The sequence below is a fragment of the Eurypyga helias genome, unplaced genomic scaffold (genome assembly GCF_000690775.1).
Source record: "Eurypyga helias isolate BGI_N326 unplaced genomic scaffold, ASM69077v1 scaffold49892, whole genome shotgun sequence".
NCBI lineage: Eukaryota > Metazoa > Chordata > Aves > Eurypygiformes > Eurypygidae > Eurypyga > Eurypyga helias.
In genome coordinates this window covers 1-13,491 of record NW_010237517.1, presented here as the reverse complement: position 1 = coordinate 13,491, position 13,491 = coordinate 1, and the positions used below count along the sequence as shown (strand labels likewise).

The window sequence follows — 13,491 nt, the reverse complement described above, 5'->3', positions numbered from 1 at the left end:
GGAAAGAGCCTGGCTGTACAATCTTGAGGCACCTTAAATTTAAGACATCACAAAAAGTGTCTGTAGCCACTTTCAGCTCTGTTAGAAGGGGTCCACAACCAGAAGAATCCTACAATACAGCAAAGGTTTAAGTCTGAGTCTCCTAAACCTTAGGGAAGATGTCTTACCTACTGTGTCATCTTTATAAGATGCTCATCCGCTACAGTGCAACATATAGAGTCTCCCTGCCCTAAACCAGGGGACAAAAGAAAATCCCCCTTTTGGTACTGGGCTCCTCCCATTACAGGTTTTGCACACCTTATTGCTTGCTTAATTTCTCAGGCCTTTGTTTTGCTTTTACTTTTGCAACCTACACACAAGCAAACAACTCAGAAAATCCACGGGCTAAACACATCATTAAAATATGCAATGACTGCAAAAAGTCACATGGAAATGTCAGTCTTCAGAGGAATATAAGTTTTCACTAGCCAAGTTCTTCCTTTTTTGCTTTATCTTAACCAACTCCAGTTTTAACCCAGGTTTTCACTGGCCTGATTTTATTCTAGCCACCCTTGTTCAATTGATGATTCATCAAGGCAACTTACCTGCAGTGCCCACAGAGAAGTAAGCAGAGGAAATTAGTTTCAGGGTCACTTTCTTTTAAAGTGTCTGGGTTAGCAGTAAGCGCAGTTAGAAGTTCAACAAAGTTCACCTTTTATTCATGCGTTAGATGTGGTATTAATGTGTTAAAAGCATTAAAGAGCAACCCAGAAAAGAGGGAGGACAACTGTTCTACCTGTCTGGAGGAGAAAAGTGAGAAGGTTGTTGAGGACAAGAGTTAGATAGGCCTCCGTCAGCTGGAACAGTGAGAAGAGAGGATTGCCCTGCGCAATCTATAGGCTTACTGTGCAGCACAGCATGTTGGTAGAAAGAAAAACAGTGTTTCATTATTCACAAGTGCTGATTAACATAAGCTCTTTGTGCTTTAGCTACATAAATGCTGAATTTACAACCAGAATTTTCAAAATCCAGAATACTGCAATCAAGAAACAAACAGAACACACAGTTCAAAAAGCCACTGAAGAGGGAGGGTATTGGCACATGCTAACACCAGACTGGTGGAGCTAATGGCATTAAACTCTACCGTCAGTGTGGAGAAAGCTTCTCCCAGAATGCAATTCAAATTAAGCCCTTTCTCTGAAATCATCTCCTTGCTCTCCCTGCCTCTGTCCCTCAACTACAGAGGCAGTCTATTAAGATTAGACGTCTTAGGATAAGGTCTTGTGCCCCACTCCAAGAGTCTGCATGGAGGATGTGGGGCACGTGCACACACGCAGAGGAAAAAGTAAGTGAAGTAGTGTATGTGTTCTTTTCACACAATCAATATTTCATGTCTATCTACCTATGCAATTCAGCAGATTAGCTTTGAAAGGGACACAAGAAGTTCATATTCTTACTCGTTAAAAAAAATTAATCTTATTTTTATACATCAGTCCCAATCTTGCAAGTTCTTAAAAGGATTACACCCAAAGTACTACAGATTTATATACCTGCAATCACTGAAGCCTGAAGCCCTTATAAGGTGCGTGCATGAGGCAAAGACTCAGAGTTCACCCAATGTTCACTCTCTCTACAGTATTTATATGCAAACAGTGACATTAACAGACATAAATATACTTCAGAATCTGTGGACCTGCATTTGTATGCATGCATTTGTTCAATCAATGAAAAACCTAACCTCAAGGTTCTGCACACTATACCTCATTCCAAATACAGAAAGCATTCATCTAGTAACAGACAGTGACCATGTTTGATACCAAAATTTTTAGAACGACTTCATATAGCACTAGCATATAAAAATTAAAGGAAGGTTATTTAGAAATGTACTATCAGAAGAAGTACCTCTGAAGAGGTGACCATTCTCCATCTGACCGAGGGTAAGATGCAGACTGAGAAAACATAGCAACTGCAGGAGCCTTCATGTCAGATACTTCATCAACAAACACATCTGGAACAATTACGTGCCATTTAAAAACCACACTTGATTACTGCGTAGTCATACACTCCAGAGAACACTTGTCTACCTCTTTGAAGTTCAGGTTATACTAATTCTTCTCTACAGTAGGTTTATTTGTTATCTGATTCATACCTTCTGGTTCACAGAACAATGGAGGATTGTTCTTACGTTTTCAATGTCATTTTCGTTATTTTTGTTAGTAACATTCTCAATAGCTTTCTAGCCTAAAGGTTTTACTTAAAGAAATATGTTCATCAACCACTGTACTGTTAAATTACTGTTAGAAGGTATGGAGTGGAATTTTAAGCCAGCATTAGGTTTCCATTATATATCTCAATTCCACTGTGATACCTTGAATTGTCCAATGGTTCTTTTTCTTCCTCTGAGCTAATCTCTATAGGAAACATGTCTTCATCTTCTGACGTGTCTCCATTGTCTTCTCTTTTTAAGCTGTCTATTTTATGGGTAGACTTCCTCCTCTTCTTCCTCCTTTTTTTCACAGAGCTACAGACTGGAGACGCTTCAGAAGAAGGCTGGGATCCATGGACCTGGGATGGTACTTGTGAGGATGCACTGCTGTCCAGGTTTCTTATCCTGTCTATGGAGTTCCTCTTCAGCTGAGCTTCCATTAAAGCAGTTCCCTCAGTCAGAATGGGAGATGTGGAGAGATGATAAGGAATTACCTCCTGAAAAGAAAAATGCAAACCATGCAACATGTTAGTTCCTCTGCCAGTCATAAATCTGGTTCTAAAAACCTATGCACAATTGCCAAAATCCAACTCATTTATTCCCCAGAAAAGTAACAAAGATCAGACATTTGGGTGTTCAGTACGATCCTATAGCATATGGAAATTGTTCCATAGCTGCATCTCCTTAGACAAGCCAGGAACAGTACTCTTAACAAAGAGGATCCTCTGACCATCTAATATTGGCCAGGTTATGGCATGAGTCTACCCACCTGATGCTAGATACAGAACAGAAACAAATAACCTGACCATTTTGTAAAATCCAATTCTCTTTCACAGCTCAGATGACAGATGGTAGTCAGATAGGTCACTGGTTTATAACTAGGTCACACAAACACCCTCTTATCCAATCATATGTATATGACGTTCATGGAATTATTTCTAGCAATTTTCAGTCACCAAATAACTGTTGCCACACAGAAGATTTTAATACAGAGATCAGAAGATTTAAATATAAAGAAATAGAGATGAATACTGCACACGCACACAGCCCTCAGCTGAAACTAGGAGTATCGTACAATGTAAGAATTTGAAAACTCATCCCACTCTGGACAGTGACAAAAATTATTGGGAATATCTGAAGAGAAGTGCCTGTAAAAAGCTTTCCTTATGGTACATTACATGTGGAATATCCAAAACTAGTATAACCACAAGTTATATAGACTATAAACTAGTGTGACCTTACCTTATATAGGTATTTAACCACACAGCTCAACAGCCGGCCTTCTCATTTAAACATAATCCCACATGAACAGTAGTTGCAAGATCACATCTTTGATGCGTACCAGGATTACTGTGTGCACAGATCTTTACAGGGCGTGTGCAGTCCTGCTGGCAGTCTGCCGAGTGGCTACGTTCAACGTAAAGATTTCTGCATAACACAGGTGCGTGGACACACTAACCTCTGCTGTAATCCTGGGAGACGTGAACTGTGTACATGCTCCTGCTGTTCACTCACTGGCATGCGCACAAACTCTGATTTATTTTTCAGTGATGACACTACCTTCTTTAGATTTTTTTCAGTTTCAGCAACTCAAAGAAATGAGGTAACTGCATAGTATTAAATTTCTCTGAACAGCAGGCATTGAATTTTTAACAAATTAAAATTCATTTTGACTCTTACCTGACCATTATCCATCTCCTGCACAAAAAAGGCCTCTCCGTTGTCTCCCAGTTTCATGTGCAAATCTACAGCTTCTCCATTAATTTCTATGTCAACCTGGAAGAAAATAAATATAGTCTGAACTGAAAAGAAAGTTATTTTATGTACATGGTTCCTGTTCAGCTATCCTACCTCTGTCACTGGGCAAATGCTTCTCAAGGAAGTGTAAGAAACCTTAGAATAATCATAAAATAGTGAACTTCTCAGTTTCTCTCCCAGCCCTTCACAAGGCCATCAATTTTCAGAATGTTTTTCTAACTCCTTCAGCTCATTTCGGTCTTGCTCCTCGACTCAGGAAGGTTTGTAGCCATTCTGTAAAATCCTGAATCTTTTAAAATGTAATTCTGAATGCTTCACTCACCACACCAATCTTTTTGCTCTTTCAATTCACAGCCTAATTTTGCATTGTGCAAGATGTACTTCCACATACAAATTCTTAACGTACCGTCTTTCAAATTCATTACACAGACTTCTCTTTACAGTATGAGAAGCACAAATAAGAAAATTTGACTGTTTCTTCCACACATTTATGTCACCGCTATACAGCCACAACTATTTCCACCTCTTCTCAGGAGGATCTTTCCCTTCGCCTATAACCATTCTTGCCCCCAACTCCATTTTCACTGGTGGTTTTGAGGGGGTTTTTTTGAGACCTAGAGAAGCCTCCATTTATGTGGTATTTCAGGACACACTATGCCATTAGCACAGTAACATTTTCAACTTTTACCCATCTTAAATATTGGTACTCTTTTCTGATTCATGTAAGAAGTGAACAACGTCCACGGTGAGATCGTTCTGCTGAACTGTAGCTACATTAGAACCTAGACTACATGTAGTTACAAATTATTTCCTAAAATAATCTGTCATGCATTACTCACTGGCAACTTCGCATCTGATATCATACTGCCAGGTCATTCAGCTTGGTTACATTTCTCTAATGGTCCTCACTGCTTTTTCTAGCTTCAATTAACCTCAACATTCTGTTACCTGAAAATATTACTTCATGATTAACCTGTTTTTGTAACCATCAATGAACATGTTAAACAAAGGGGTCTTAATACACAGTCGCTAATGAAATTTATTATAAACCCAAAGCAGCAAATTCAGTGTTGCTCTACTGAAAATAAATGTTACAAATCTAACGGTTTGTTTTGGTTTTATTACAGTCAGTGTCTTACAAATTATACGTTGAAATGTAAGAACCAATGACAACCATTTTAACTGAATCGAGCCTCAATTTGGGCACCTTTTAAAGGGTGTCCAAAACAACCCATGACTAGCATACCACAGAACATTCAGTAACTTCCTTGCCATTAGAATTGCTCCACAGACAGAACATAGAAAAATTGGCAATTTTCTTACCACTTTCTCCCTAGAACGTAGGACTCCCATTTTCCCAAAGCGTACGTGGAAAGGAGAACAGTGAAGATTTCCATCTGGCTGACGTACAACAATTATATCTATGCATCCTGACAATGTGGCTGGGTTCAGTCCCTTATAGAGCTCCTTCACAGTTACGAACACTTGCCCTGCTAACTGTCCAACGTAATTCATGGTTTGGACCTGAAAGGCAAAAGATAGAACAAACAAGATTTTGATCCCTGCTTTATATTTAAGAGACATTTGAGAGACTGGGATTCCAGCAGCGGGATATTCTCCTGTGTCACAAATTAAAAGCTTCACACAGAATCAGGATTTCCCAGGATATTTATTTGCAGCTGATGCATATTTGTAGAGAACTATTAAAAGACAAAAGCAAAAGAGACCTTGTAAGTCAGAGAATTGTAACAACTTTCAAAAGTTTATAAGCTCAGTTGCATTCAAAACCGCTGTCAGACTCTTAAGACTCTGCAGCTCATAAATGTCTCCAATTATCTCTGATGAGAAAAACATTACTTCTAAAATAACATCTCCTCCTATCACTTATGGTGCCCTCAACACCAAATACACTTTCCTCATGTACTTCTACAGGCTTTTAAGGGCAGGGCAAGTGAATGGTTTTAAGCCAATCTAATTTTCCACTACACTGAAGTCAAAAACTGTTTTCCCACTTTACAGGGATTTCTTCCGTTAAAAGATTATTATAATGCATACACACAATACATAGGCATTAAGGCTTGACAAGCAACCTTCAATCCTGAGCGTCTGAACTTCAGAGTGCTTCCTAATGCAATTTTACCATCCTTGTTTTAAAACACTCTTTTACTATCAGCAGGTTTAGTAAAGATTAGGCAGGTGTTGACGGTTGAAGTGTTTGGCTTTATTTCCCCTGCTCCTGGATTTATTTAGTATTTAGCATTTAGTTCCCTGCTTCTACTCTGTTAATGTAATTCCTGTTTATTCTCCGTTAATACACTTAGTCCCCTAGACAGGACAGTATGTATACTTGGACACACTCAAAAATTCAGTCTTTTAAGGGCTCTCAAAGTATGCATGAATTTAAGCAGATACTTTCCTGAACAGTAGTGATTTTAAGGATTTCAATGTCTATTGTTTTCATTATTTTTCCCACACTTCTTAGATTAAAAGATCCTGATTTCAGGAAAGTCTTTGTGCACCCGGTATAAAGCATAGCCTCACATATAAGTTCTTGGCTAGGCTGGACTACGTCACCCGGGTATCAATAAAAGAGATGCTTGCAGGGTAGGCAACGGTAAAACTCCTGTTGATGGTGACAAGAACAGAACTGAGCTCAGTCTGAGACAGTCACTGCACTGAGCTGCACGGCCTGTGTTAAACAGCATCATCTGCTACGACAGAGACTCTCAGCCGTGCTCTTTCATAAACAACTAAAAGATCCAAGTGTGAAATGCTGTAAAAATAGCACCAATTTTTTAACCATGATTTATAATTAGAAACAAACAAAAAAATTCAAAAGAATACAGTAAAAGCTTTAGAGTGAAAAAATTGAAAGTTGGGAAACTCTATAATTAAGGCTGGTGTCTTCATGCATAGCTGTTCTGACTGACGGTACCTGTGGTTTCTTCCAAAAGTCCCTCCACATAGGATGGACTGAAGCCTTGTTTTCTTCTCTGTTTCTATTGCAATACATGGGCATCAGGACACAGACCATGCTCTGAAGGAAGAATTATTTATGTTCTTTTGGGCTTTATGATAGCCATCACTACGATGCTCCTGAAAAGTAATGATGCTTTCCCCTCTGACATGGGGAGCTGAACCACAGCAAGATTAAGATTAAAACTAGGCACTTACTTTGGCAACCAAACAGGCTTTTTTTTGAAGTGTTTAGTATACAAGATGTTAACTGATGAAAGAACATTCCCTAAATATTGTTTGGAGAAGCATTTCTGCATGGCCCTTAATTCAGGCATCTAGAAACTGTGGCCTACTGAGAAGTCAACACATGAAAACTTCATAGCAGAAAGAGCAATTATATTCAGTTCTCCAGCATTCAATGTGTATTGGCACTTCTGGGCTCCTATTATACATTAGAAACATGCCTTCCTGAATTCAAATCTAGCGGTTAACTGCTTCACAGGGAACTGCACTTTAAACTCATGCCGCACCCGATGCTGTGTCACAGAACAACAGTTTGGGGACACCTTGTCCAAAGTCTGCCCAAAGGAAGGCCAACTTGGACCATTGCCTATGACTTTCGTCTCCTTGAGTTCTCAATGTCTTCAGGCATGGAGATTTCTTAGCCTCCCTGGGCCCTGTTCCCAAGTTTGACTGTCCTGGCAGCAAAAACCTTCTTCTCAATATTCAATCAGAATTTTCTTTCTTGCAATTTGTGCCTGTCGCCTCTTGTCCTATCACTGTGCACCCCTCAGATTCAGGCACTGTTTCCTCTATACCCCACAAACAGGTAACCAAATACCCTGAAGACTGAACAAAACTAGTTCATCCAAACTCTTCTTTTAAGCCATAAGCTCACAGCCCCCTGATTATCTTCATCTTGTACGGGGCTTTGAGCAACCTGGTCTAGAGGAAGGTGTCCCTGCCCATGGCAGGGGGGTGGACTGTAAGGTCCCTTCCAAGCCAAACCATTCTGTGATTTTGTGACCTGGGCTCTTTAAAAAACTGACACACAGCACAGACTTAGGTTCAGTAGTGAACCTCCAGAGTGACAGATGTATGCAAACCTTTAAAATTATCCCTTTGCTTTGGAAAAATACTTCAGTTTCTATTGGGGTTTCTCTAACCCAAAGCCCAGTGAGAAACACATTTCTTCCTGAGCTAAGATTAAATTTAAAGTTGGTTACAATTAAATTCAAAATTTCATGGTGTAGTTCACCCACAGTTAATGCTTGGTCTGCTTAAGCAACAAAATTTCTAGGTGCAAAACAGCCATTACTTCCTTGGTGGGAAAGGAGTTGTTAGGACAGTACATATACCCCACTGTTCGTGAGGTACAGGCAAACAACCCAAATATGAGGACTCACACATCCTCTCAAGTTACACCAGCAAGCCTCTTAAACAGAGAATTCTGCAACTATTCTTGTTCACAACAAATCTTAGCTGCACTGCCTGCCCTGTCTTAGGACACTGAGCTTATGTTTATACTCGCAAATTTAAAAAGTTAGACACCATCCTCAAGTTCTGAGACCACTCGGAATAGCACAGCTTGCTCCATACAGTGAAAATCTCTTATACCTTAAAAAGTGCCACATTCAAACTATTGGCTGGTGATGGACGCTCCTTTCTAGGTGAGCTGAACCTGGCCTGTGCAACAAAATCACTGCAGAATTAAAAGACAGGCTGGCAGACTAATCACATAAACCCTTCTTCCTCAGGAAACCAGGCAAAAATGGGTTTATATTTCAAATGTAGGGAATAAAAGATGCTGTAGTTAAAATGGGGGAAGAGTTCAGAAATTGGACTCTGATGGATGTAAGCCCTTTATCCTAATTTTTATACATGCCAAGCAAAGCTGAGATTGTTTGGAGTAGGAGGTTTGTAAATTTATACTCTGAACATAAAGTCAGCCCATACTATGTCAGTACTCCAGGAAACCAACATTCCTCAAATCCCAGAGAGACTGCATGTGGGTTTGGAGCAACGTTTTACTCTGGCCACTCCAAGAAATCTTTCACTTACTAACCAGTCAGCAGCAACTTCAGCAGTAAACATGAGTTTACGTCACGGGTTGAACCCACAGTGCCTGCCTGTTCATTATACTGAATTTAGTAAAACTCCTGTCCTCATACCGTGTTAGTGGACATAGCATGCAGTATTTTTTTGCTGCTGGGAAAATTGAGAATCCCTCTGATGTAAGCTCACAGCAAGTGAGAACAGCCTGTACTGCCCCTGTCAGGATTTTCAAATGGCTTAAGCTTTGTTCTTTGCCAGGAGACACTCCACAGCCCTACATTATGCATCTATTACTAAATTAAAAGTATTTTCTAGTATCATTTTTAATGTCAATTTAACTAGCATCACCTGCCAGGGGGCTCATTCCAACTCTTTTGATTGTTAAAGACTTCCCTTCCCGGAGAGGGTGGTGAGGCACTGGAACAGGTTGCCCAGAGAAGCTGTGTATGCCCCATCCCTGGAAGTGTTGAAGGCCAGGCTGGATGAGGCTTTGAGCAACCTGGTCTAGTGGAAGGTCTCCCTGCCCATGGCAGGAGGGTTAGACCTAGATGGTCTTTAAGGTCCCTTCCAACCCAAACCATTCTATGATAGCATTTTTCAGAATTGATCATCTTGTTGAAAAATAGGTGAAAAATAAATAGCTAGCTGTTACCTATTTACTTAACTGATGTATTAACTTAGCAAAGACTGACCTAACACAGTTAATTCTTTAAAGTCCCGTTCTACTGGATGCCACAGTAAGATCAAATGCGCTGTCACGTAGATAATCCACTTCTTTGATACAGGTACACCAGCGTATGTCCTAATTCCACTGGAAAAGCTGGTGACTGTACCCTTTGTGGCCCACTTTTTACAGCTCACCTCTCTCCCACAACATCTCATTTTATAAGATAGAATTGTGAAAGAAATAGGAACTAAAGGCCTCTTTTCCTTTTGCAAGACCCTGTGTGTAATTAATTGTACAAACCTGATGTGTTGCATCCTCTGATCTGACCTTGGCTTCTGTTATGAAGATAAAAAGCTTGAGAGAGGCCAGACTACATCTGGGAATCAGACTGTGGCCCCTTCAAGAGAATCATTCCTCCTCTACAAAAAGCTAAATGACAATATTTCAAAGACTCCTAGGTCAGCGTTTACTGCTACTCTTTTATTATGTATCAATCTTTTGGTTTCTTAACTCTGAAGCAATTTAGTTATGTGTGCAGTATTGAACACCAACTCCCTCTAGAATTATTAATGGAATTCTACTACTGACCATCTTTACCACAAAAAACAGTATCAAACAGGTTACATGCTAAAAAAAATTTCTGATAAAAATGTAGGGTAGAGAAGGATAATATTTCAGATGAAGATTCCCTAGATGGATTTTTTTAAAAATTAAGCTTAGCCCTTCACGTCTGTTACCACAAACAACCACAGTAACGATGACATCTTAACGATGAAAGCTCATAATAACTAGCATTCCATTTTTAAAAGAGGCACTTCTGTTCATTAGTTGTAAAGTCACTAATGCTGTGTGGCCATCACAATCAAACCTCTTTTTAAGTCATTTCAGGTTGAAAGTTGAGAATCATTAAGACCATTCAAAAGCCTTTTTCTTAACTATTTGTTAGCTCCTACTTCAATCCAACCCAGGGTCACTGTCACACATACCCATCTCAATTTTTGAGTAAATTCCCAGCCAGAACCCCAAAGTTGTGCATTTCTCAGAGCAAAATGAGAGCCTGGATTTACTTTCTCTAGGGGAGCATTGAAGGCACTGCACACGACTTTAGGAGACCTTAGTTTAGGTCCTTACTTTCCTACAAGCCTCCCATACGGTCTTGGGCATGTAACTAAGGTTTAGACCTTAAAAGATGTTTAACTCCCATTGGTTTCAAGCAGGGTTGGTCTATCAGTGCGGCTGTATCTCAACTGCAGCATGCCAAGCTCATCAGAGTGAGTCACAGACAAGCACTCTCCTTGCATTTATTTTTTTCCTAGGAAAGGAAGCCTGGACACATGAGCTGGAAGGGAGCCACAAGCAGCCACAACCTCATTCAGACAAGTTTTGGGGGAGAACTCCAGAGCGCTCTGCTGAGCAGTATGATTCTAGTTGTTCTGTAAATACAAGGGCAAACTCTGTCCAAACCCGATGAGGTACACATTTTTTCCAGACCTCCCTCTAGTCACAGCAGCATGGGACAGACCACATTCCTGCAGGTGATTTGACAGTACTTCTGGTCAGTTGGAAGACAGGTGCAATTCACTTGTATGTCCCAAATCTGAAAGCAACATGCAGCACGTGGCTGGCTCTATACCAGCGTGAGAGCATTTTGCTTCCTGCCAGCCAAATCTCCAGAAATATTTTAGGGTTGGGATTATTCTGGTCTTAATTCTATTAGGAACTATTTGACTCCTATTAGAAGTTAGCCAAGGCCAGTGCCAAAAACTGTGACTTCTTAGAATGGCCAGAGAGTCAAATGGATCAAATGTCAGCCTTTATCTTCCAAGCCGCCACTCACTCACTCACACTCACTCACAGACACAGACTTTGTCTACAAGATGACTGTTCACTTGTTTCTGGTATTGGACTTTCAAGTATCTGAAACGTTACTTGGTCCAACACTTGATAAAGTCCCTGTAAATGACAGAATATTTTCCTGAGAGTAGCTGAAAAGAAAAATTCAAATTGAAGACTCAAACCTTGCCTGTAATGAACCCTCACGTTCAAGCGAAGGGAGGGCTGGCCTATAGTCCCACAGTCAGGGTATCGGACTGGCACTCAAGAATCCAAGGGAACCATTCCATGGTCAATTTAAGTGTACGACCATGGTCCCCACATCAACCTCACAACCATACATTCCCAACTCTCCCAAATCTTCTCCTTGTGTCAACACTGAAAACTAACATTACTAAAACCGTACAAAAATAATTCTCCGTTGGATCAAGGGGATGATCTGACTCACCGCATACCCATACAATTGCAGCTATCAACTAAGCAGAGAAGATGAGAAAGAGTTGACTGTGAGCAGTACCAGGGAACACCTGTTTTGGCATTTCAGGTAATTTTGACATCATATCTCAAGTCCTGTCTCCTTTCCCAGAGATCTCACGGGAGACCTTCCCCATCTCCCCTGATCTCTCTGTGTTTCAGTCTCCCAACTGTACAGTGCTTCCCTCCTGAGAGAGACACTCTGAGATAATGCACACAAGGTCTGACACCCCTTTGGACCCCCCTGCTGCATAAACAGGATCAAACTTCACACAAATTAAAAAGTACAAACTGATGCCTGACACCGAGAGCTTTTGAAACTACTGGAGAATATATGGTAGGTCATGTACTGTGCTGCCTTGTGCTACTGTTCTCCTGTCGGAGGAGGAACATAAATCAGCGTGGGAGCACAGCAGTAGCCCTACTTTACGCTGATACCTCATGTGACTTGGCATCCTTTAGGCTACAACTTCATATTGTCTGCAATTTCAGAGCTTAAAGTAAGCTCTTACTGTGTTTCAACTGTCACTGATGATTGGTGAGTGTATGTGTGTCCATAGATAAACAAATGTGTGCACCTGCACGTCCTCAGGTATGGGAAAGGGCCAAAGACTAAAACTTGCCCAACTCCTTTACAAACAGGCCACGCTGAGTCAGGTAAATAGATATTATCAAGTGGTCTACCCTCTGAATTAGTGAAATGGAGCATAAAGTATCTAAAACCATTAGAAGCTATTTTCATGGCTTTATGCCTAAAATCACAACATAATTATGTCGAGTCTTTCCCATCTTATCTCCTTCACAGTCTGACCACTTTTTCTCCAGTTGTCTTCATGGAATTAGGCTCATTTTACTGTAATTGGAGCATATCCACCTGACTTCCAACTGGGTACACTGACAACAGCAAAAACCTTGGCTATGTACCCTACACATCCGCCAGTATTCCTTTCCTAAGAAGGCAGGGACACAGGTAAAGCCACACAGAAAATAAAAGAAACAAATCGCCCCAAAACACCCTCCAGACTGTGAACCAAATCAGTGATCGACAGACCTATCGAGAGATGGATGACTTCACACGTGAAAGGAGGAATGACCTGCTAGTCTGTCTGCAGCATCAATGCTGGGATCCTGTTATCAGGACTGAGATCCTGTTATCAGAACAGGCCTCTTCGCAATTCCTGTTTTCGACAGAGAGAACAACAACATTGCCCATTTTTGTCTCGCCCCCACTCCCCACAAGACACATTCTCTTTTACTTTCTCTTCTTGAAGGCAGATACACTAACCAACAGAAAAATTAAAAGCTGTTGTAGGAGGGAGGCGGAAAATCACCTAAAAGAAACCCAAAATATTTGAAAGTTCGGTTCCATAGATCGCCGCCAGCCAGGCTCTGCCGTGCCATCACATCCCCCCGCCCTGGCACCGCGAAGCAGCGGTCCCACTGCAGCCATTTGCACCCGCTGGCGCCGGGCAAACACCGGAGGCCAAACGCCCTCTCCGCCGGAGCGGGGACGGGACGCCACAACCTCACGCCGCTCGGCAGGCGCAGGGCCCAGGCCGAC

At 41.0% G+C, this 13,491-nt stretch overlaps 1 protein-coding gene across 1 annotated transcript in view; it reads right to left on the bottom strand.

Moving 5' to 3' along the window:
* Window positions 1–5,458, bottom strand: part of LPIN1 (lipin 1) — a gene marked incomplete at its 3' end in the record, with an annotated part of 29,589 nt that extends 24,131 nt beyond the window's left edge. Inside the window, exons 1-4 of the mRNA XM_010147473.1 lie at window positions 5,267–5,458; window positions 3,866–3,961; window positions 2,340–2,682; window positions 1,882–1,987 (exon numbers count right to left, since the gene is read on the bottom strand). Of these exons, the coding sequence (XP_010145775.1) occupies window positions 1,882–1,987; window positions 2,340–2,682; window positions 3,866–3,961; window positions 5,267–5,458 (737 nt within the window). The remainder of the gene's footprint in view (window positions 1–1,881; window positions 1,988–2,339; window positions 2,683–3,865; window positions 3,962–5,266) is intronic.
* Between the last annotated feature and the right edge of the window lie 8,033 nt (window positions 5,459–13,491).